The following is a 22,783-nucleotide window of genomic DNA, read 5'->3' as shown; positions in this document are numbered from 1 at the left end:
GGCCGTTTGGTATGACAATTTGGTATGTGCGTTCAAATTCCTTTTTCCTTGTTTGAAATGTTGTTTTTGGTTCTGAGATGGTAACACTGTGTCGTGTGTGTTCAAGGATAACTGGACAGCACTCATATCGGCCTCAAAGGAAGGACACGTGCACATTGTGGAAGAGCTTCTCAAGTGCGGGGCGAACTTGGAGCACCGGGACATGGTATGTGCGCTCTTGTTCCGTGTTCATCAGCTGGCGCCCCGTCACTCATAGCAGATGGGTGTGAGCTCTTGTACTGACATAATTGTGAGGGGTTAGTATAATGATGTTTTTGGGCTGTGCGATTGGGCGCCGAAATGACCCTCAAGAATGTTTAAAACCCGGGTTGTGTAATATTCTTCTTTTAGAATATTCTTAGTCATCATTTTTAGTTTATTTTAGAATTTAAAATTCTGAAATATTATTAAAAGTACTCATTACCGTTTGTCAGTGTTTTAGAACTTATGAGAATTGTTTCCTTTAAGGAGGACTTTAGGGGGGACATAGTATAGTTTTAAAAATATTTTTAGTTGTTTAGTCATAATTTTCAGAATAATATTTATAAATTTATTTTTTAAATACATCTTTATTGATTTCAGAGAGAAGAAGTGAGAGAGAGAGATAGAAGCATCAATGACGAGAGAGTCATTGATAAGCTGCCTTCTGCATGCCCCCGACTGGGGATTGAGCCCTCAACCTAGGCATGTGCCCTGACCGGCAATCGAACCATGATCTCCTGGATCCTAGGTCGATGCTCAACCACTTAGCCACACCGGCTGGACTATAAATTTATTTTTAAAGTATAGTTGTGTCCAGACATGCCATCTGTGCACATTACAAGCTTAACAAGAGATGATTCTTAATTATCATAGCTCTTATTTCAGGTTTCATGATATAGTACTAAGTTTGAAGTAATTATTTCTGTACTTAAGAGATTTGACTTATTTTAGGTACTATTGTGTATTTCTCTGGGGAGCTTGGGAGTTTAAAACTACATAGCAATGCCTTCATAAAGCAGTGGTTTTATAAATAATATTCATGGAAGGCACTTTATTCATGGCATTTTTGTGCTTGGAGACTGCCCCAAATTGTGCCCCTGTCTTTTCAGGGAGGATGGACAGCTCTGATGTGGGCCTGCTACAGAGGCCGCACAGAAGTGGTGGAGTTGCTGCTTTCTCATGGGGCCAACCCCAGTGTCACTGGTCTGGTAAGCGGGGATAGAGCTCATCTGCGGTATCAGTGGCCAGTCCTCATGAGCAACACTGGAGGCTGACTGTGCGTTAGACTTCTCAGGGACTGGAAATGACAGATCTGCTCAAAGATAAGAATGAAGACTGTGATTTCAAAACACAATGAGAATTTTTCCTCAAGCTCTGCTTATTTCTCAATTTTTGTCAACAAAAAGGCAACTCTTAGAGCTTAAGTGTTAATTATAACCATCTCACATTTCAAAAGGAGTTTTAAAATCCTTAAATCATCTTGCCTGTTTTCTGTGGGCATGTGTTATCAATCTAAACTTTTTTTTAAAGAAAAGAGAGATTTTTCTGTGCAGTTTTACAGATAGCGATACCTGTGTTACTACTTTACATGACTTGATCTCAGGTTGTAGCTTAGGAAACTGTTTTATTGATGGAGTCCTTTCATAGTGTGTGTATAAAGTCACGTACAGTTTACATATCTCACAGTTTTGTCAATTATACCTCAGTGAAGCTGAAAAAAGAGACTTTTATTTATGCTAATGGAAGGATTTTGTAAGAAAACTTTCACATGCCTGTTGTCAGTCTCGCCTGTTGGCTAGATAATCATGTTAAACATGTTCATAATATATACTTATTTAAGGTTGAGTGCATCTTACGTGCCAATTATGTATTAGAGTGTTATGTGTTTTCAAAGTGGAGAGTGGTCTGCAACTTGATTTTTAAAATATTACTTTCTATTATTCTGTTCGTTATTTATTTTTCTTAGCAAATGTATGCTGTAAACATCCTAAAGGTTTTTTCCCTCCCTCCCTCCCCCCTTCCTTCCTTCCCTTTCTGTGTACCTACCTGCCCACCTCCCTGTCTCCCAGCAGTACAGTGTTTACCCAATCATTTGGGCAGCAGGGAGAGGCCATGCAGACATAGTGCATCTTCTACTGCAAAATGGTGCTAAAGTCAACTGCTCTGATAAGGTAGGTCAGCAGGACCTCTCAGGTCCAGTCCATGTGATGTCCACTCAGTGTGCCTAAGCTACAAGTATTTTCCTACCATTGCATGAGCTGCTTGGATGTGTCTTCTATTTATGTATATTAATGTATTTTATATAGCTATACACATCTCATCGATGGTTCCCTTATATGGGTTATGTGCTAAGTGTCCTTCCATTCTTTTACATCACAGTCCCCTTTCTCAGGAAAGTAGACAGGGAGGAGCCCCTGTTTTCATTATTTGAATTTTTCTGTTATAACTTTTCTTCCTACCTTCAGTCCTGTCTGCTTTTTGTGTGCTGTTATCAGAATGACCTTCCTAAAACTCAGGTTATCTCTCTCTCATGCTTAAAATCCTAAAGACCTCAATCCCTGGTGTGATGTACAAAGATGGTCCTCACCTCCCTTTCTACCCCTTCTCCTGCTATCCCCAACCACCTTGTTTATGATATCTTAAGAGGATACTTGCTGGAAAAGTTCCTTAGGGTAGGAGAGACCCAAACCAGTTTATAGGAAAAGGAAATGAAGAAGAGACTAATGATGTGGGAGGAGGTTGTTGAAGATACTTCTGGATGAAAGAAGGAAAGTAGTATCCCTGGTATCCTGCAGAAGGAGCAGGTTTATTGGGATGGAGGCCAGGATTTGAGGAAGAACAGGGGGATTTGCTGAGGCGGTTCTGAGTACCCACTGCAGAGGTTATCTGCTGAACAGGGGTGAGGGGGCCTGGCTGATGTGAAGGGGTGGGCAGAGTAGAATGTAGAGCATATGAGCTGGTGTGGCCCAGTTCTGTAAGGAGAGCAAGTGTTTGAAGGATGGGTACTCCATTACATTATCTTTGAGGATGTCTGAGGGTTTTGATTTGGAGACTTGGGGCCAGAGGAAAAGCTATAAAGGAAGCGGCTCGGAGTTTGGTTCTGCAGGAATGTGGTTGTGAGAGTGAACTGGCAAGTGCCTCCATATTCCTTCCTCTGTCCTAAGCTGCTCCAAGGTGTGGCCTGGACAACTGCCTACCTTTCATAGGTCCCTCCCCGTTAGGTTCCTGCTCCCACATGGTGCATTGGCAGCCTTGTGATCTGGCTGTCCTGAGGTCCTTTCATCAAGGAAGAGCCCTGGGCTGCAGTGTTTAACAGTGGTCACTGGAATGTTTGATGTAATGAACAGAGTGGGGCTGCCCGGTAGCCATCAGCCACATAGAGCTCTTTAGACTTAAATCAATTAAAATAAGAAAAAATAAAATAGTTCAGTTTCCCAGTCATACTTGCCACATTTCAAGTGCTCAATAGCCATAGTTGACTCGTGGCTGCTGTGGTGGCTGGTGCAGAATTATAGAGCATTTCCACCAACACAGGACGTTCTCACGGACAGGGCATTTATTAGGTGTTCATTTCAGTTTGTAGCCTCCCACACAGTTAAAGGCCACTGTGGGCACTCATGACTCCTGCCTGCCAGGCTCCCCAAAGGTGAGAGCATTGCTGCGTATTCGGGATTTGTAGTCTGATGTCTTCTGAGTCATATTCCAGCAGCTTCTAGGCTGCAGTTTACGTTGTCAAGTGTAAACTGATTTGGGGTGTGGTTAAGTGCACAGACTGAAGCCAGACTTGTTACGTTCATGGGTCTCTCTAGCTCTGCCTCTTGATAGCTTGTGAGTTTGAGCCCATAACTAACTTCTCAGGGCCTCGATTGCTTCTCTGGGAAAATGTGATGTTGCCACTTGCACGTATTCTTGTGATAGGATTACATGAGTTTATAAGTAAAGCAGTCTGAAACTGTGTTTGGTACTTGATTGTTACTATTTTTGCCTGTAGTCAGACTGTTGAACTTTAAATTGTATTTCACATGATATGGGAAGCAACGAAAGCTCATTGAAAATTAGTGCATGACTTTATGATGGAAAAATTGTCCCTTGCTGATTGTAAAAGATAAAGTTGGTTAAAAGATATTTCATGCAGTGGTTAATCATCTATTCTGGAGAAATAAAATGGGGAAAATATGATTTAGCTATGATAAAATTATGATTGGTGTAAGCAATAATCTAAAAATACTCAAAGGTATGGTTTTTATCAACATGCCCATGTTGAGAGCTAGTTTCCTTTCATACACCTTTGGTAATAATTTCAGATGCTTTGTTGTTTAATAGTATGGAACCACCGCCTTGGTTTGGGCTGCTCGAAAGGGTCACCTGGAATGTGTAAAACACCTACTGGCCTCGGGCGCTGATGTCGACCAAGAAGGAGCTGTATGTATCTTCCGTACTGTAATCTCTGGCTATAGAGACGTGTGTTTAGTTTTTAGAGAGACAATGTTCTTTTCTTAGTATATGCCTGAGAAATTTCCTACAGTTCTTAAATGATACTTAGAAAAACAAGCGTTCTTTTTCTATTATCCTGATAAATATGCTATGTTATAGATACTGTGCACTGTAGTTTTTGCTCCTGGGAGCTCTTGCTAGTGCACGTAAACTTGAGGAAGCTAAAAGTATAAGGGATATTGCTCAGTAATCTTAGTGTAAGTCGAAATAGTCTCAAATTGCATAGTGTGAAATGCATTAATTGAGGAGAAAGTTTTGCCCTATTAAAATTCCTTTTGTTTAAAAATTTAAAATAATATTGTAATTTTTTGTATACTGTTAGCTGTGACTTATTTTCTTTCTTCAATAGACATATTTTAAAATATCAGACATCAGTGGTCAGAAACCTAGAAAACTTAAAAATTGGTTCAAACCTCCTACCAACTAACAAGTATTAATTCCTTACTGAGCACCTGCTGTGGACCCAGCCCCGTGACAAGTATGCTGGAGACAATGGAGAAGCTCACATGTTGCTTTTTCCTTGAGATTTCTCGATTATAATTAAAGCAGATGACATTTATGCACAAGAAACAATGAATATAGACCATTTGTGCACCTAAGTATTGTGTGGATGGATTGTAAAGGGTTCTCAGGAGACTGGCTGCAGTGAAGAGCAGTGAGCTCTAAGTCATTGTTGACTTAATAGTATAGTACCAGCCAGTGTCTCACATCTCCCATACCAGCAGAAGCTCCTAGTAAGTGCTGACCTTCAAGTAGTAGATGGCATTCTAGTGCCGTGTGGAGACCGTGTGACTCATAGACAACGTGGAAGTCACACCTTTTACTTCCTTTCTGGACAGTTTACCAAGTGGATGCGTGGCTTGTCTGTATGCTTATTGACTGTTAAACAACTGAAAAAGCTATGTTATTGCCCTGGCTGGTGTGACTCAGTTGGTAGGAGTGTCATTCCGTGCATCGAAGGGTGTCAGGTTTTATTCCGGTCAGGGCACATACCTAGGTTGTAGGTTCCATTCTTGGCCCTGGTCAGCATGTGCAGGAGGCAGCCGATCCGTGTTTCTCTTTCACATTGATGTTTTTCCTCTCTTTTTAAAAATTAATGAATATGTCCTCAGATGAGGATTTTAAAAAGTAAAAATAAAAGGTTATGTTATTTTAGTATGTGAGAGAATTATGGCTTAGTTTTGGGGGCTGATCTAATAACTGAAATATTTCTATAAATTGTATGACATCTCAAAGTAGATCAAAATCCAAAGAAGTAATTTTAATACTTATTTTGGTAATGAGTCAGGTTCTTCTGTTAGGTGATTTATTGTTATAAATTAGATGTGCAGTTTTTTAAAGAACCACTAAAATAAGAATTTTTGAAAATGGGGTTTCTAGATGACTGTAAAAGACAGAATAATATACTTTTCATGAAATATTCTATGGCTATTAAGTCATTGTTTTCAGTTTTTCCCCATAGATTTTATTATAAACAATTCTTTAAAGTCTGAAATACCTTACTTTGGACTGTTTAATTTAGAATGTGTTTAATTTTGAATCATCCTGTCAACTGTGTTATACTTCATTACATTTGTGAGAGGGTTTGTTTATTGTAAATGAGTCCAATTTCAGATTATTGTGTAAAGAATTGACTGTCATAACAGTCTTGTTGACTCAAGAGAATTAATGTATTTTCAAAAACAGAAAATATGCCTCCTGGCCATTTGTAGTGTGTTTCTGGTTATTTATATTGATGTTTTATTTTCAGAAATAACTGTTAATAGGCCACCTTCTTGAAAACTTCAGTTTTATTATTACGGCATCAAGTGTTTTCTAGAATATATTAATTTCTTGGGCTTGTTTCTGTGTTTAGAATTCAATGACTGCACTTATCGTGGCTGTAAAAGGAGGCTACACACAGTCTGTAAAAGAAATTTTGAAGCGGAATCCCAATGTGAATTTAACAGATAAGGATGGGAACACGGCGTTGATGATTGCCTCAAAGGAGGGGCACACGGAGATCGTGCAGGACCTGCTCGACGCTGGGACGTACGTGAACATACCTGACAGGGTAGGTCACCTGTTTGTCTCTGGTGGTGACGCTGGTGGAAGGAAGGACCCTGACTTCTCACTGCCTCTCAGTGTTCTTCATGTGCGACACACGTTTGTCTTAAGAGAAGTTAAAGCCATGCAGTCAATCATCGTGAAGGATGTTATTGAAAATGGCACATGCACTGTTAGTTTTTAACTGACCTTGATGTATGTCACTGTAGGTGTTTATCATGGTCTCTGGGCTTCAAGTTCCACCCTCACACTTAGAATTTTCAACATTGTGTGTCTCGCTCTAACCTCCTCTCAGAACTCTGCACTTGTATATCCAGCTCCATGTGAACCCTGCTTGAGAGGGCTTCCTAAACTTACAGCAGGTAGATGTTTTATTTGTTTCATCACAGACCTGCTTCTCCCTCCGTCTTTTCCATCCCCGTGAATGGCACCAGCATCCACTCTGTTGTTAGAGCCCCAGGTCCTATGCATTAGCTGTGATTTCTCTTCCTCCTACATCTAATTTTTCAGCAGGTTCCATTGGCTCTACCTCCAAACATATCCTTTATCTGTCCACTTCCCTCACTCCCAGCACCACCTCCCTAGTCCAAGCCGCCACCTCCCACTGTTACAGCAAGAAGCATCTTAACCAGGTTATCTGTTGGCTCTGGGTTATTCTGCCACGTTCTCAGAGTGATTGTTAAGCAGGGACTCTCACGTGCACTCCTTCATCGAAAACCAGCCGGGCTTCCTCCTGCACATAGGAGCACTGTGGCATCTTTCGTTCCTAAATACCACAGGACAGTGTCCGGGCCCGACTCTTTCCCATGTTCACCACTCTTTCCTACTCCTGTTGCAGCAGCCTGCAGCCACATTCACTTCCTTTCACGTCCCTGAACACACGGCCTTGTCGCTGCTTTGGGGCCTCTGCCCAGCTACGTACTTGCCTGAGTGCTGCTCTTCATGACCATCATGGGGCTGGCTCCTCTCCTCATTCCAGTCTCAGCCTAAATAGTACCTCCTCAGAAAGATCTCCCACTGCGCAATCCAGAGTAGCTACCCAGGCATTTTCTGTCACATCGCTATGTTTTCATTTATTTGTGTGGTATTTGTTGTTTTTTATTTTATTGTATTCTGCCCGTCTCCTCTAGGCTGTCAATTCTCCTAGAGATGGGACCTTTCCTGTCTGTTTCCCTGGACCTAGAATAGTGCCTGGCACATAGTGCAATGAAATATTCATAACATTTTACTAGTGTCCTGGTTTGGACCCATATTAATGCTAACATTCTCAACTAAAGCTTGTCCCTACAACTGATTTGTAATTTAGCAGTTAAAAAAAATTTTGCCCACTGCCAAAATAGCCATTTCCATTATTTGAAGCAGTGGGAAGTTTTAATTGACAACAACTGCTGCTTGGTGAATATAATTTCGGGGCGAAGAGATGTCCTTGTGAAGTGAGGACTCACTTCAGCCTTGCTCTGGGGGTGAGTCAGCCTTGTGCAGTGCGGCCTCTACTCCAGGTTGACTAGAATGTGATGCTGGTCTGAGAACCACCCTCGGCCCGATGAGAGTGCTCACAGACCCCTCGGGCTCTCTTCACAGCTCCGGCTTCAGGCCCAGGCTCTGTCCTGTGGCATTATTCCAGGGAACCTGCACTGTATGTTTCCAGTGTTCACCGGGCTTGTTAACTGCACGTGCCACTCTGTGTAAATAGCATTTGTGCTGGAAGATTGTGTTCAGAGAGAATGGCCTGTTTGGGATAATGTTTCTTTCTACAGGTCTGTCCTGGGATTTTAGGCCTCATTTTGAGGCTGATAGTCTGCCTCTCTCTGAGGGCGTTACCATCAGGTATTAATATTAGTTGTCTAAAATGTTTCTCTTTAAAGAGATCTTTGTCCCAATAAATATTCAGGAACAAAGTCTGTTATAATAATACATAATTAACCTTAACTGCAAAGTAGTGTTTCTTTGTTGTCATCATCAAGTCACTTTGTTTTTTTGTCTTTTTAGAGTGGGGATACTGTTTTGATCGGTGCCGTCAGAGGTGGTCATGTGGAAATTGTCCGAGCGCTTCTCCAAAAATACGCTGACATTGACATTCGCGGGCAGGTATGCGTGGCTAGGTGCCGTGAGCTCGGAGCCTGATGCTGTCATTCTGCCGCCTTGTAAAGCCTCTTATACTTAATAAGTGCCTTTGTTATTACATTTCGCTGCTGTTATTGTGGAATTTCTGTATTAATGTCAAGTCAGATTTCAATAGAAGTGGTAAGAATGAAGCTCGTGTTTTTAAATATACCTCCTTCACTAATGTATAAATATAGTCGACCCTGAGATGAGGGGTTTATGACGCTGAGACTGGGTGCCCCTTGAAGTGTATGCAGTTTGTTTATTTTCTTTAGTATCTCCCTCTATCTTGTCTTTTTCATCCATTCCCATTGCTATGTCTGTCTTCTCTTTCCCCAGTCTGCTTACCTTTCTCGGGCTACTCGGTAGTGCCTGTGGACTTTGCTTAAGGCAGCCTTAGCTCAAGGCTTATTAAATTTAGGTAAAATTGTCCCTAAATTTGTGGATCTCTCCAATATTTCAAGAGCTTTAGGTTTAAAATAATCTGCACTTAATATCCCATTTTGTTGTTGGACAGTCTACATTTCTGCTCAATTTTTTCCTTCTATTTAGCTTGTATCCAAATCCATTTTTTAATCAAGCAAGTCAATGTTATGCCAAATGCTCTGAGGGACTTCACCTGGGACCCTTGCCTGTAAGAAACATATATTTAGTTAGGAAGGTTTTCGTTACTTTGTTTCATTTCTGTTTATTTTGATCTTTTCCATAAAGATAAAAAGTGGTGCCACTTGGTATAGGATGGTAATGTGGTTGATGGCCTAGTGCAAATTCAAGCGTGAGTGTTGAGGGGGAAGAGGGCATTAAGAGGGCTTGGGAGGCAGTAGCATCTGAGCTCCGTTTGAAAGATGGGTTGGGTTTAGGTAGGTAGAGAAAAGGAAGGCTGGGTGTTTCAGGCAAGGGTAGTGCAAGAATAGGATGAGAAACCTGGGGGAAAATGGGAAATTGAAAGACTGTAGTCCTTAGCTGGTGAATAAGCCAGGCTGGCAGTGGGCTGGTGGGGAGGGTGGGATGGGAGATGGAGATGGAAGTAGAAAGGGAGCCAGAGCCAGGGAGGTGAAGTGCTGGGAGCCTAAGAGAGCTGGGAGGCTAGTGCGCGTTTCTGAGCAGGGGAACTCCATTGGGACTAAAAAATGAGTGCTGGACCGCCCATTCAGACTTCAGCCTAACTCCTTTCTGCCTTTCAATCCTGTTTCCTACATTTTAGTCAGTTTATGTTGTCCTCCAGCTCTACTGTCAGGTCTTTGTTGATCTATATTTGGGTTTTGGACTAGATAAGACTTTAAAGGATCTGATCAAGTTTGGTCTATGGTGTGGGGTGGGTGGAGATGAAGAGAGCTAACAGTGATAAGAAAACACAGTTCACCTTAGGTTTGTGTAGTACATTCTCGTGCATTACCTTTTGAAAAGATTGGACAGATGAAAAGCCAAGTGTCACTTGTCCAAGGGTATGGAGCTTGGGTACTGATGGCTTCCAACCCAGTGCACGGTCCTGAAATCTGATTGTGTTACAAAAATGTACATTATCTTATAGACTGTGTGAGGCTGCTGCTTTCTAAGTCAAGTAATGTTAAGTTTTCTCAGGCTTCTTTCATAAAAGAGGTTCTCAAGTAAATCTAAGATAGAAGGAGGATTACTATTGTTTCCTACCATGCTACTTATTGGTAAGATCTCCTGTTGCTTTACAGCGGAAGTGTTAATAATTCTCTTTAATGTTTGCAAACAGCATTTAAAAAATATTGTACCTTACATGAAGCGATTATTGATTTTTTATTACATAGGACAATAAAACTGCTCTGTATTGGGCTGTTGAGAAAGGAAATGCGACCATGGTGAGAGACATCTTACAGTGCAATCCTGACACGGAAATATGCACAAAGGTATATGAGTCTTCCTTGTTTTTTTAATCAAATGTGTTCGTTATTAGAATTACACTGATTTTATTGGTAATATATATATTAAATTGAGGAGTCACTTTGTATCCTTTCAGAAATTGTGTATTCACAGGAAAACATAGTGTGTAATTTATTCCTTTAGATAAATATGTTCAGGAAATATAGTATCATTTCTCTGAAATTCCTCTGTGCTCCCGTCGTCTGGAATGCAGGACACATTTCCTTTACAAAGACCACCATGAGTGGTTATCGGTTCCCAAAGCAGGCACTGCAGTCAGTTTTACTCAAGTCATATGGAAAATATAAACTTTGAAAGGCTTTGGTAATTGTACTTGGCCTTATGTGTAATAGTTTTCATGGGGAAGATATAGTTGGGGTTTTAGAGTGAAACGGTGAGACTTCTCACTGAATAACACAAGCTTGTGAGTCGCCCATGAGACAAGCCTATTTCATCTGCTGGAGTGGGGACAAGCATCTTTCTAACCAGTGATGGAAACTGCAGCGCCACAGGGCAGAACCGTTCCTTGATAATATTTTTTTTTCTATCTTTGGATCATGTGTCAGCCACCTCAACCACCTATAGCTTCTGACCAGGCTTCTCTCCTGATTCAGGGCTGAATGATGTCTCTTCTTATTTCCCTTGGTTTTTGAAAGCAACCATGAACTCTCAGGGTTTTCCAGAGGCACACTGCTGTATCACATTGACCTCTTGTTACACATAGGCCCTTATGGACACAGAAAACAGAAGTGACACTGATGTATACTTGGCAAAAATCTAGACATAGGCCTGTCTGGGCATTGCCTGGGCTATGGTTGGCTGGTGGAGAGGTGGTGAGAAGGGCAGTAGTCTCTGGAGGCGCTGCCCCTGATGTCAGCGGTGGAGCTGGGGGATGGCAGCAGCAGTGTGGGGCAGGGAACTGTGGGTAGGAATGGCTGATGAGGTGTGGGCCACATCTGATACTCAGAGCGATACCAGATTATTTTGATACAAAAGATTGGTTGTGAAAGGAAAAGCTCTTGTTAGTTTTTATAGCTACGATTTCTTGAGAACATTTTAAATATAGACTGGTACTAGATCAGATCATTGAATTCTCACATATATGTTTATGTGACTTTAAACATCTAGGAATAAAGCTGTAAGTCTGGCCAACTTTCTTATGTGCCCACAGGATGGTGAGACACCCCTGATAAAGGCGACCAAGATGAGAAACATCGAGGTGGTGGAGCTGCTGCTGGATAAGGGAGCTAGAGTGTCTGCCGTGGACAGGGTGAGCATCTGCGTGGAGGGAGCACTGTTTGGAAGGCTGTTGGTGGACTGACGTGTACAGTTGGTGACTTAAAGGGGGTCTGGTTGTATCTGTGCGGGAGAGATTACTTGCTGGGACACCTGTGCAGGATCTCGGTGCCGTGATAGCTTCCTGGCGGTTCCCATGGTCCTCTGAGCAGTGGACGGGCTCTGTGTGCTAGTCAAGAAGCTGCTCAGGTCGGACTTGAACTGCTCAGACCAGTTAGTGGAGCTGCTGGGAGCTCTGTACGAGGAGGGCTTTGGCAATATAGAACTTGTTAAAGATACATAGCAGGGGAGGCTCCAGAGGGGCTGGAGGAGAGACTCAGCAGACGGGCACTAGTTTGCTGGCAGGAGAGGAGGTGTCTGCCTGCATCCTTGCTGTGCTCCTCACTCGTGTTACATGGGAGAGCAGTGTGGGTTATGAAGCTTGTAGACAGATGGGGAGAAAGCTGTGAAATAGGATGTAAACTAGTAGAGGAAGGTGGTTGACATCTGTGAACAGTAAATACTGGGATGATGGATGGTTACTAACCTTTGATGGGAGTGGGTCCTTGCCAGGAGGAGCTGCAAGAGAAAGCTTGCTGCTTTTCCTGTCTCCGGGGAGGGGGGAAGAATGCCCTTCATTTTGGGGGGCTGTGGGAGAAGTAATTCCCAAGGAAAGTGAGGTAAGGAGCGAGAGAAAGAACGTGCAGGGAAAAGGTGAGATAAAAATTCACATTATTTATGTATGCTATAAAAAATATGAAGAGTTCAGACTTTCATTTGCTTTACAGAAACATGAAAGTTGTTACTCTGTATATATTATATGTAAAAAATATGGAAGTTCACGTTTCCTGCCTCTATTTTACAGAAAGGAGACACTCCTTTGCATATTGCTATTCGAGGGAGGAGTCGGAAGCTGGCAGAACTTCTTCTAAGAAATCCCAAGGATGGAAGGTTGCTGTATAGGCCCAACAAAGCAGGCGAGACTCCTTACAACATTGACTGTAGCCACCAGAAAAGTATTCTCACTCAAATATTTGGAGCCAGTAAGTATCAGGCTTTGTTCCTGACCAAGCTTTTAAAAAATGAATGTCCCATGGAAGAGTCAGGATACCAACAGCAATTTTGCATCTGTCACTTAACTGGAGATGAGAGTTAGAATGTTACTGTGATGAGCATGCTGCCCTGCCTGAGCTTTCCCATGGCACTGTGGCTTTCTAGCTGAAGGACAACCGGGGTGGAGGCAGTTACTTGTGAGACCTCAGAGCCTAGCCTACTTCTCTAAAACTCCTTCCGCCATTGTTCGCCCAGGTACACTCGGTGCTGCCAATCAAAACATGCTGTAGCCCGGCTGGGCGTGGCTCAGCGGTTGAGTGTCGACCCAGGATCCAGGCTATTGGGGCTCCATTCTGGTCAGGGCACATGCCCGGGTTGCGGGCTCTATCCCCAGTCGGGGGCGTGCAGGAGGCAGCTGATCAATGAATCTCATCATTGATGTTTCTCTCTCTCTCTCCCCCTCTCCTTTCCTTTCTCTGAAATCAATAAAGATATATTTAAAAAAAAAACCAACAACAAAAAAATGCTGTATTCTGAGTGTGGCTCTAGCACTGGCAGCTCTCTTCCTTTGCTGTGCTGTGCCCACCACAGGCCTGCCTGCTCTGCCCCCATGGATGTCTTTACTTGTTAAAATGATCTCTCTCCAAGGCTTATGTCAGCTGTCACCTTCTTAGTGATGCTTTTTTTTAAAAAAAAAAAATGTCTTTATTGATTTCAGAGAGAGGAATGGAGGGGGAGGGAGAGAGAGACAGAAACATCGACTAGAGTCATCATTGATTGGCTGCCTCCTGCAGGTCCCCGACTGGGGATTGAACCTGCAGCCTGGGCATGTGCCTAACCAGGAATCAAACCTTGATCTCCTGGATCCTAGGTCAATGCTCAACCGCTGAGTCACGCCAGTTGAGCTCAGTGATGCTTTCTTTATCTGCTCTACATGACCAGATATCAGTTTTGCCTCATTTAAATTCTTGAGCATTTGTGTTTATATTTCCTTTTTAAATACTTATTATATATGACATGTTATTCTATTTCTTTTAGAGTTTTCTCCCTTCCAGATTCCAAGTTCTCAGGGCCTGACTATTCTGTATAACATCTAGCATAAGGCCCTGAATGTGTGCTACAGTAGTTTTGGGTTAAAAAGAATGTACATGAAAATGTGAGCATTCATATGCGGTCTCTTAAAATATGGAACTATTCTAGCAGAATAGTTTCTATTAGAATTAAAAAAGAGATGTGACCAACAGGCCAACCGAGAGACCAACGGGAGACCTGCCACATTTGGTTCTCACTGCATCTTGTTTTTAAATCTGACTCATGTATTTTAAAATATTTTTAAAATTATAATAATGCACATTTAGTTGTACATAATCATGATGCATCCTGCATTCAGTAGGTATCATAATGTCTATAAATGTATTAATTTGAGAGTATCTGAACCTGTTTTTACACAGGTCTGACCATTTAAAATAAGTTTTTTTCTAATTAAATAAACATTAGATAAGAATGGATGTTTCTTCCTAATAGCAATGTCCCTTTAAACTAAGAAAATGGTGTGTTTATAATTGCAGGACACCTGTCCCCCACAGAGACAGATGGGGACATGCTGGGCTATGACCTGTACAGCAGCGCCCTGGCCGACATTCTCAGCGAGCCCACCATGCAGCCGCCCATTTGTGTGGGGCTGTATGCGCAGTGGGGCAGCGGCAAGTCTTTCCTCCTCAAGAAGCTGGAAGGTACCGGCTGCTGGCGGAACCTGTGTGCAGCAGGCTGCCCTCTCCTGGCCTCATTTCTTGTGAAGTAGAGAACAGAGCTTTACGTATGGGACTGTGTTACACAGCTTACTGAATTGAGGGTGTCAGGGTTTTACTCCCCTGGAGCTGACCCTGCGCACGCTCATTGGAGTTCTGTTTCTCAGACAAAGATCCAGCTGTGCTGTGACACACTTCAGCCCTTGGCTGCAGGGCTTCTGTACCTGCCATTCAGAGTCCTCACCTCCAGCGCCCTCACACACCTGTCAGCTTGCACGGCCCCACCCGCCAGCCCTACTCCCCTCACACACCTACTTGTGTATGCTCCATGCTGAATCTCACTTTTCAGGCACAGGTTTCAGTAGTGCCTGTAAAATTGTTACCAAGTTTTGTAGAAAGAATGACTTATTTAAGGCTCATTTGGTCTCGACACACACCTTTAAGAGCTGAGATTCTTGGATATGGTTAGAAGGAGAGGGGTGAGGAGGAGCGTCAGAGAGGAATGGTGGCGCTGCATAGGGAAGACACAGCGAAGGCGTGATTTTCAGCTCACATATGGAGCAATACCTTGTTGCTTGTATAACACAAAAAACAGTAAACACCCACAAAACCTTGACGGATGGGAGTATCTGAAAAAGGATTTTGTGCATCTTCCATAGGAAGCAGGAGAGGGGGTAATGGGTGGTGCCCCTTGGGAATGGGATTGTTGATCAAAAGAGAACATTGGTTAAAATGGCCAAGTAGCAACATTTTATCTAGGGACTTAGTAAGTGCCCCAAAAATGTTTATATTCAGATGTGAACATTTCAGATTGAGTTAGGACTTGCAGTTCTTAAAACAGGAATAATGTTTGTTATTAATTTCTCTTTCAGATGAAATGAAGACTTTTGCAGGACAGCAGATTGAGCCTCTTTTCCAGTTCTCGTGGCTGGTCGTGTTCCTGACCCTGCTTCTCTGTGGGGGGCTGGGGCTGCTATTGGCGTTTACGGTCGACCCAAATCTCGGAATAGCAGTGTCTCTGAGCTGCTTGGCTCTCTTATACATATTTTTTAGTAAGTCTTTGCTTTTTATGTTTTTTGAAAATGTGGAAAATGTCTAGACTCATTGTTTTACTTAAAAGATTGTATTCTCTGTCTCTTAAAACCTGTGATTATCATAATTAGGTTAGAAAATGGATCTTTTTGCTGTTTTATAAGTTCGCCTAGAAAAACATGGCCCACAACCTTGCTGGAGTAGCTTTAAAATGAATCATCTGCTTGTTAATACTGAAGCAGAACTCCGATTTATTGTATCTACCCTTTTGCATGTTACTTAATGATTTATGTTTAAATCTGGTTTTGAAAATGTCTTCATAGCCATCACTGGAATGCTCTGGAGGATTCTGATCATGATTGTAATTTTTATTTTATATAAAAGCAAAGTAAAAAAAATATATATATATATATAATCCCTGTCCTTGAGATGTCTTCAGTCGTAAAGAAGGAAATAGATTTACCATTGGAGGAACTGGTAACTTCAACAGTTGCAAATAGGACAACCCCAAAGTTATTTGCATTGGAATCTGAACTGGACAGTGTTTCTGTTTAAGGCATTGTCTTTCTGATGCCATGTTTTAGTCTGTTAACTTTCCATTTTCCATCTACCTTCTGTGTCAACGTTGGTGGAGGCTAATGCATTGAGGAATTCGGTGGGGTGTGGTAGGAATTCGGTGGGGTGTGGTAGGAAGGACCCTGACAAGTTGTGTGAACCTGCCTGTTGTCCTTGGTATTTGACCTTGGAGAAAAGAGGCTGCTTGACTAGTGACTTTTGGGGTAATTATTTTTAAAACTGTGCATTGCAGCTGTCATTTACTTTGGTGGACGGAGGGAAGGAGAGAGTTGGAATTGGGCCTGGGTCCTCAGTACGAGGTTGGCAAGACACATTGGCTATTTGGAACTCCTCCTCAAATTAATGTTTGTCAATCCGCCCGAACTGCCGGAGCAAACCACTAAAGCTTTACCTGTGAGGTGAGTCGGTCCCTTTGACAGGGTAACGTTTAATAAGGGGAAGCAAAATAAAGTTTATATTGCACCACTTCTCAATGTACATTTCAAAAAACATTGATCCCTTGAACTTTTTATATGAGAAGTAAAACAAACCTGCCCTGGTCAAGTACATTGGGAAACACTTCATGTTGTATCTCCCTCTTGGGCACGAGAGGATCAGAGACATCTGTCCATAAAGAAATCCACTTAACTTTGATTTACCAAATTTTATTTCCACGTACGCCCCTCTCTCCTCCTGTGACACCTTGTCTCATCCTTTGGACTCACTTGGAAAGAGCCCTGGATCTGGCTAGGATGGGGTCCTGGGACCTCCTTGTGCTGTGTGTAACCTCAGTAACTCAGCTTGTGCTCCAAGCTGCTCTTTCCACATCTCCGGAAATGTACTTATCTGCCTGTCTGAAATTGCTAGTAATATCACATGGGAAATGTGTGAGAAAACAGTGCAGAAAGGAGAAAAACAGGTATCCCTGGGACTACAGGAAAGGTCCTGGGCCAGAGGGCAGTAATGAGACAGAGAGCTGACGGCAGAAGAAAGTCAGTAGAAATGAGCAAGGTAATTACACGTACACTAAAAGTAAGAATTGTAACATCACTGTAAGGTAAAACGTGTAAGTTAAGATGAAAATAAAGAGGCCAAACCATATAAAATATCACAGTTGCAATATAAGAAAAATAAGCCTACAGGTAATAGATTAAGTATTAAGAATTTAAAAATAAAAAGTTAAAAAGAAAACATGCAGAGCAGAATAAAGTTATCGAGGAAAATAGTTTTATAGAAAATAAAACATGTTAAGTTAATAAGGTGGTATTATTTTTAAAAGCTAGAACAGTGAAACAGCCTGAATGAGCCCACAGCGCTGTGCAGTGCAGTGCCGTCCTAGGCTGTGCTTGATCGTGATCATCTGCTGGGTGCAGCTGAGAGTTCCGTGGGGACGGAGGGGACAGAGGAACTGGAGCAGAAATGCTCTTTATTCAGAGAATCAAAGTGTAAATAACCCAGTTACTTCAAAGAATAGCTGTGAAAAGAATACGATAGGACTTATTTTTAAATCCCTGGTAGATGTTTAAGCTATAAACAAGACTTTCTAAAACTTGAGTTTTTAAGTGGCATTAAATTCTTAATGATAATATTTTCTCAAGGTTCTGATCTTTTTGGTTGGTGCTTGGAAAACTTTCTGTCAAGTGTAGCTCTTTTGGCTCCATCCTGATGTGGGGGCTGCCTTCTCATCGTATCGCGAGATCTGTTGAGATGTCTGTTCCTTGCTTGGACTCTGTCGTAACCTCCTTCCTCTCCTGCCTTTAGTCAGGACTACTACATATAACTCTGCTACACTGGACCTTTTTTTTAAAAATATGTCTTTATTGATTTCAGAGAGAGGAAGGGAGAGGGAGAGAGAGAGAAATATTAATGATGAGAGAGTCATTGACCAGCTGCCTCCTACACGCCCCCGACTGGGGATCGAGCCTGCAACCCTGACATGTGCCCCGACCGGGAATTGAACCTCGAGCTCCTGGATCCTAGGTCGATGCTCAACCGCTGAGCCACACCAGCTGGGCGGCATTTAACTTTTTAAATTGTCTTTCCAAAGAAAACTGTCTAAGATGTTAGAAATGGAAGATATCTAATTTCAAGTTCTTTTCCCTCAGAATTTTAAAAACAATATTTTGAAGGAAACAAAGAAATACAGGGTAAATGATACTGAGATGAAGGATGCTGAAGTGGTTTCTTTAGCGACCTGAGGACCGTGTTCTTTCCCCTCCCCAGGTTCTTGTTTACAGACTACAATCGCCTGTCCAGCGTGGGCGGGGAGACATCCATGGCTGAAATGATCGCCACCCTCTCCGACGCCTGCGAGAGAGAGTTTGGCTTTTTGGCAACCAGGCTTTTCCGAGTGTTCAAGACTGAAGACACGCAGGGTAGGCCGTCCTCCTGCCCACTGCTGGGTCGGGCTTGGGGTGCGAGGGAGCGTGGCGGGCCGTCGTCGTCGCTGTGGTAGGGCTCTGGGCGCTCGGCGGGTCCGTGATGGAGGCTGTTCGCTGTCTTCCAGGCAGAAGGAAGTGGAAGAAAACCTGCTGCCTCCCGTCTTTCGTCATCTTCCTTTTTGTGCTTGGCTGCGCTGTTGCCGGGATCGCCCTCCTGGCCATATTCAGAGTCGACCCGAAACACCTGACGGTGAACGCCGTCCTCATAGCCATTGCGTCTGTCGTCGGTTTGGCCTTCCTGCTGAACTGTCGCACCTGGTGGCAGGTGCTGGACTCTCTCCTGAACTCTCAAAGGAAGCGCCTCCACAGCGCTGCCTCCAGGCTGCACAAGTTGAAAAGCGAAGGATTCATGAAAGTAGGTGCTCAGTGCTGGGTAGGAGGTGACCGTATGTGGACGTGCGCCCACAGCGTGGCCACCTGGGCTTTGGGCGTGCACTCTTGAGTGTTACAGTGTTGCTGTGGCTTTTAGTTTCAGTCCAGATTTCTCCTGTGGAAATGCATATTTGAAGTGGGAAGAAGACTTTTATGAGGCACTCAAGGGAGTTAGTGAATTGATTACTTCATAGGTGGTAATTCCTACCCAACAATATAGGTTCCTCTGGAGCCTGGTAGAGTGAACAGGTTGAACCACAGAAACATAGACTCAAGGGACTGAGTACTTACCTGCAGCCCCTTCCCTTGGCCAAGGCCATGTCCCGTCAGGGAGCCCACTCCAGTTTGGTCATTTAGATGTACATTCAGATCTCAGACTTGACATTCAGAGAATCTGGTCTTGGAAAGAAGTCACTCAGCCCAGTTTGATAATAAAAAAACTCCTAGACATGACAGGGTCTCCCTCATTGTGAGGGTGAAATACTCCAGTTTGTGAGAAGTTACTTTGTACATTGTGAAGCCCTCACTGCAGTTGCAAGTGAACCGTAGCTGGCAGCGAGGACTCTGGATTCCTTTTTTTCCTGTTAGGTGACTTCTGTAGGCTCTTTGCGGAGCGTGCCGAGCTTCCTCCTGTCCTCAGTGCTGCCTGTTTGTCTTTTGCACAGGTTCTCAAGTGCGAGGTGGAGCTGATGGCCAGGATGGCCAAAACCATTGATAGCTTCACTCAGAACCAGACGAGGTTGGTGGTCATCATCGACGGGCTGGACGCCTGCGAGCAGGATAGAGTGCTGCAGATGCTGGACACTGTAAGTCTCCCCTGCCTCCAGCTGGTCACTGTTACGTGTGGCAGCGAAAGAGATGCCTTCATGCATAGCTCAGATGGGTTTGAATAGTATTTCTTTTTTTGTAAAAATAACCATTTTTATGCAGAAACAAAGCAAGAATAAATATTCCATCACAGGCAGGTCTAGATCATTTTAACTCACTGGCAGAGTGAAGAATGAAAGAGTGGAGGAGCTCAGATGCCCACGTGTGGCTCAGCTCTCCTTTGCAGGTAGTCTGGTCAGAGTCAGAGAGGCAGGGAGCCCACAGAACTTGCCGTTTTTTGTTTAAGTCAACACATCAGTGACTCTGTGAGGTCAGAGACCTGTGTACCCAGTACCTCCTTGTATGTTCACGAGTGTTTCTCATGCGTCCTGATCTTACCTCATGTAGACCTTAAGTGTCGCAAAATAGGACAGGATTAAATATTTTCTTTGGAGGTTTATCACTGTCAAATGGTGAAAATTGTCAGGTGGTGAAAAACCAGATTGAGACTTCAATAAAATTTGTTTTCATATAGAATAACATTTTGATGAAAAATAGTTTTTAAAAATTATAGTTATCCAAGGATAGCACGATTTTGAAGAGACTTTGTTACATTGGGTAATTTAAAGTTTACGTTGTGAATGTGTGTTTTTTTTGCCACAGGTCCGAGTTCTGTTTTCCAAAGGTCCCTTCATTGCCATTTTTGCGAGCGATCCGCACATCATCATAAAGGCCATTAACCAGAACCTCAACAGTGTGCTTCGAGACTCCAACATCAACGGGCACGACTACATGCGGAACATTGTCCATCTGCCTGTTTTCCTGAACAGCCGTGGGCTGAGCAATGCAAGGAAATACCTTGTAACCTCAACCACGAATGGGGACATTCCATGCTCGGATGCTACAGGTATAGGTCCAGTTCTTCAGTAGTTCTGTGGTTTTCTGTGGTGACTCACCTTTTACCTTGAAGAACCTTGTTGGCAGGTCACTTCTCTAACTGTCCCATGCCACAGAATGCTATACAAACGGTGTCCTTGGTAACTCTTTAAGGGATGCAGGATGATGCTGACCGAAGAGTGTCACAGATCAGCCTTGGAGACATGACCAAACTTGGCAGCAAGACCGCCCTCAACAGACGGGTAAGACCTAGTACTTGTAGCCATGTGTTTGTATTGCTATTACTCAAGTAAAACTAAGGCGATGCCCCTTAATAACCTTTTATAAACATCATACTAAGCTCTTCAAATACATTCTATCATTGAACTTCCTTTCAGCTTCAGTGTTTTCAGGGGATGTCTGAACCTGCAGCCATAGTAACTGTAAAGAGTATAGGAGACCCTGTCCTCTCCTAACCTGTTCTCAGTCCATGAGCTGCTCCAGCCCCTAGACCGAGAGAATCAGAGACTCCGAGAGGAAGATTTTAAAGCTCCCCAGGTTATGTTACCTGGCGATGAGGATTCCTGCCGGTGCCCGTTGCCTCCGCGGCTGTAAGGGAGAGGAGGCTTATGGTGTGAGGAAGACTCCTTTATCTCCCTGTTGGCCTCCTCCCCTAATGTTTGTGAGGTGACTGCTATGCCCACACAGCGATTGTGTGCCCTTCCCAGCCACCTTAGGTTCTCCTGGAACCCTCTAGTTGTCCCTGTCCTACCCATCCCCAGAACTCCCTTGCGTATGGAACAAGGAAGGGAGTGTTATAAGACAGGAGGCTGTCCACGTGCAGGTAGGCCATGGTCACAGTGCCACTTGAGAATGGCTAGGTTGGGCTAGTGTTGATCAGCACTGTTTGTTTTTTTAAGTTTGCTACTGTCGAGTTTGGGTATTTTGCATTTAAAAATGTGTCTTCAGTGACATTTTGACATTCAGACTTTATGCCTCCACCCTATGCAAGTATGGATGCAAAATTAATATTATGAGGGACGGTTGATGACACTAAAGAGTAGAGTCTGATTTACTGTTTGGGCTTTTTGCCCTGGGAGTCTGGACTCAGGCTCCCTGTGGTTGCTTCACCTTCCCTGGTCCATGGCTTTTGATGAAACGGCACCTTTTTTGTGCCTGTGGCTCCTCTCAGATGGGATTCCCGCCCCGCCCTGCCCACCCAGTAGTGTGCCTTCCATTTATTTTGTTATTTTAATTCAGTGTACTTAATGCAGATGTGAGGATAGTTAGAGCAGCCGTGCCTGTTGTCACATGTTAAAAAATAACTTAAAAATAAAAATGCTGAATCCTTAAAACTAAACAAGGAGTTATTTGCTTTATCATGTCAGGATTCCTATAAATCCTGAGTTCCTACAAGAGTTTGAATTGAATTCTCTTTACATAATTCTGCTTGCTTGTAATCCCCAAGGCACTGGGCTTTCTCAGCCTATACAACTATAAACAAACTCCATCTGGAGCTGCCCTCGCCTGTGATGCTGGTGCTGTCCCTGTTGCTTGAAGGGCTCGGGAGGGTCTGCCTGGGAGTGATAGTAGTTCTTTGTTAGTACAGCTTCTTCTCAGCTGCAGACTTAGACTCTCCTTGGTTGATGTCACCAACATGCGTTAGCTCCTCACAAAGCCCAGTGCCCCGACTTGCAGTGAGGGCTTTTCACTGTGGTCTGTCGTTTCAGGACACCTACCGGAGGAGGCAGATGCAGCGGACCATCACCCGGCAGATGTCCTTTGACCTCACAAAGCTGCTGGTGACCGAGGACTGGTTCAGTGACATCAGTCCCCAGACCATGCGACGGTTGTTGAATATCGTCTCTGTGACAGGTACCTTGCTTCTTGCTGTCCTGTAGTAGATAACAAGCTCTAACATGGACAGAGCAGTTCAGTTCAGAAGCGAAGGGCGGTGCTGCGCTGTGTTTACGTTGCTGGGCACCACATCTGTTTGCAGTAAGTGTGCTTAGTAGAACCAGTGTCAGTGTTGACAACAAAAATCAACCGTCAGGTGTGCACTGTTATTTT

The 22,783-nt window shown here is 43.4% G+C and overlaps 1 protein-coding gene across 3 annotated transcripts in view; it reads left to right on the top strand.

Annotated features, from left to right (window-relative positions):
• Positions 1 to 22,783, top strand: part of KIDINS220 (kinase D interacting substrate 220) — a 66,627-nt gene that overhangs the window by 8,322 nt on the left and 35,522 nt on the right. For 2 of the 3 annotated variants that reach the window (XM_087823319.1, XM_016199172.2), the window contains exons 4-21: positions 107 to 205; positions 1,131 to 1,229; positions 2,091 to 2,192; positions 4,345 to 4,443; positions 6,371 to 6,568; positions 8,551 to 8,649; positions 10,443 to 10,541; positions 11,726 to 11,824; positions 12,695 to 12,872; positions 14,451 to 14,615; positions 15,503 to 15,682; positions 16,471 to 16,636; positions 18,441 to 18,592; positions 18,724 to 19,013; positions 19,696 to 19,836; positions 20,501 to 20,744; positions 20,888 to 20,976; positions 22,444 to 22,588. In XM_087823319.1, coding sequence (XP_087679445.1) covers positions 107 to 205; positions 1,131 to 1,229; positions 2,091 to 2,192; positions 4,345 to 4,443; positions 6,371 to 6,568; positions 8,551 to 8,649; positions 10,443 to 10,541; positions 11,726 to 11,824; positions 12,695 to 12,872; positions 14,451 to 14,615; positions 15,503 to 15,682; positions 16,471 to 16,636; positions 18,441 to 18,592; positions 18,724 to 19,013; positions 19,696 to 19,836; positions 20,501 to 20,744; positions 20,888 to 20,976; positions 22,444 to 22,588 — 2,644 coding nt within the window. The remainder of the gene's footprint in view (positions 1 to 106; positions 206 to 1,130; positions 1,230 to 2,090; positions 2,193 to 4,344; positions 4,444 to 6,370; positions 6,569 to 8,550; positions 8,650 to 10,442; positions 10,542 to 11,725; positions 11,825 to 12,694; positions 12,873 to 14,450; positions 14,616 to 15,502; positions 15,683 to 16,470; positions 16,637 to 18,440; positions 18,593 to 18,723; positions 19,014 to 19,695; positions 19,837 to 20,500; positions 20,745 to 20,887; positions 20,977 to 22,443; positions 22,589 to 22,783) is intronic. The other variant, XM_087823320.1, reaches the window with a different exon arrangement.

The sequence above is a fragment of the Miniopterus natalensis genome, chromosome 13 (genome assembly GCF_054644295.1).
Source record: "Miniopterus natalensis isolate mMinNat1 chromosome 13, mMinNat1.hap1, whole genome shotgun sequence".
Lineage (NCBI taxonomy): Eukaryota > Metazoa > Chordata > Mammalia > Chiroptera > Miniopteridae > Miniopterus > Miniopterus natalensis.
Note: the sequence above shows the minus strand (reverse complement) of the source record. Positions and strands in the feature narration are given on the sequence as shown.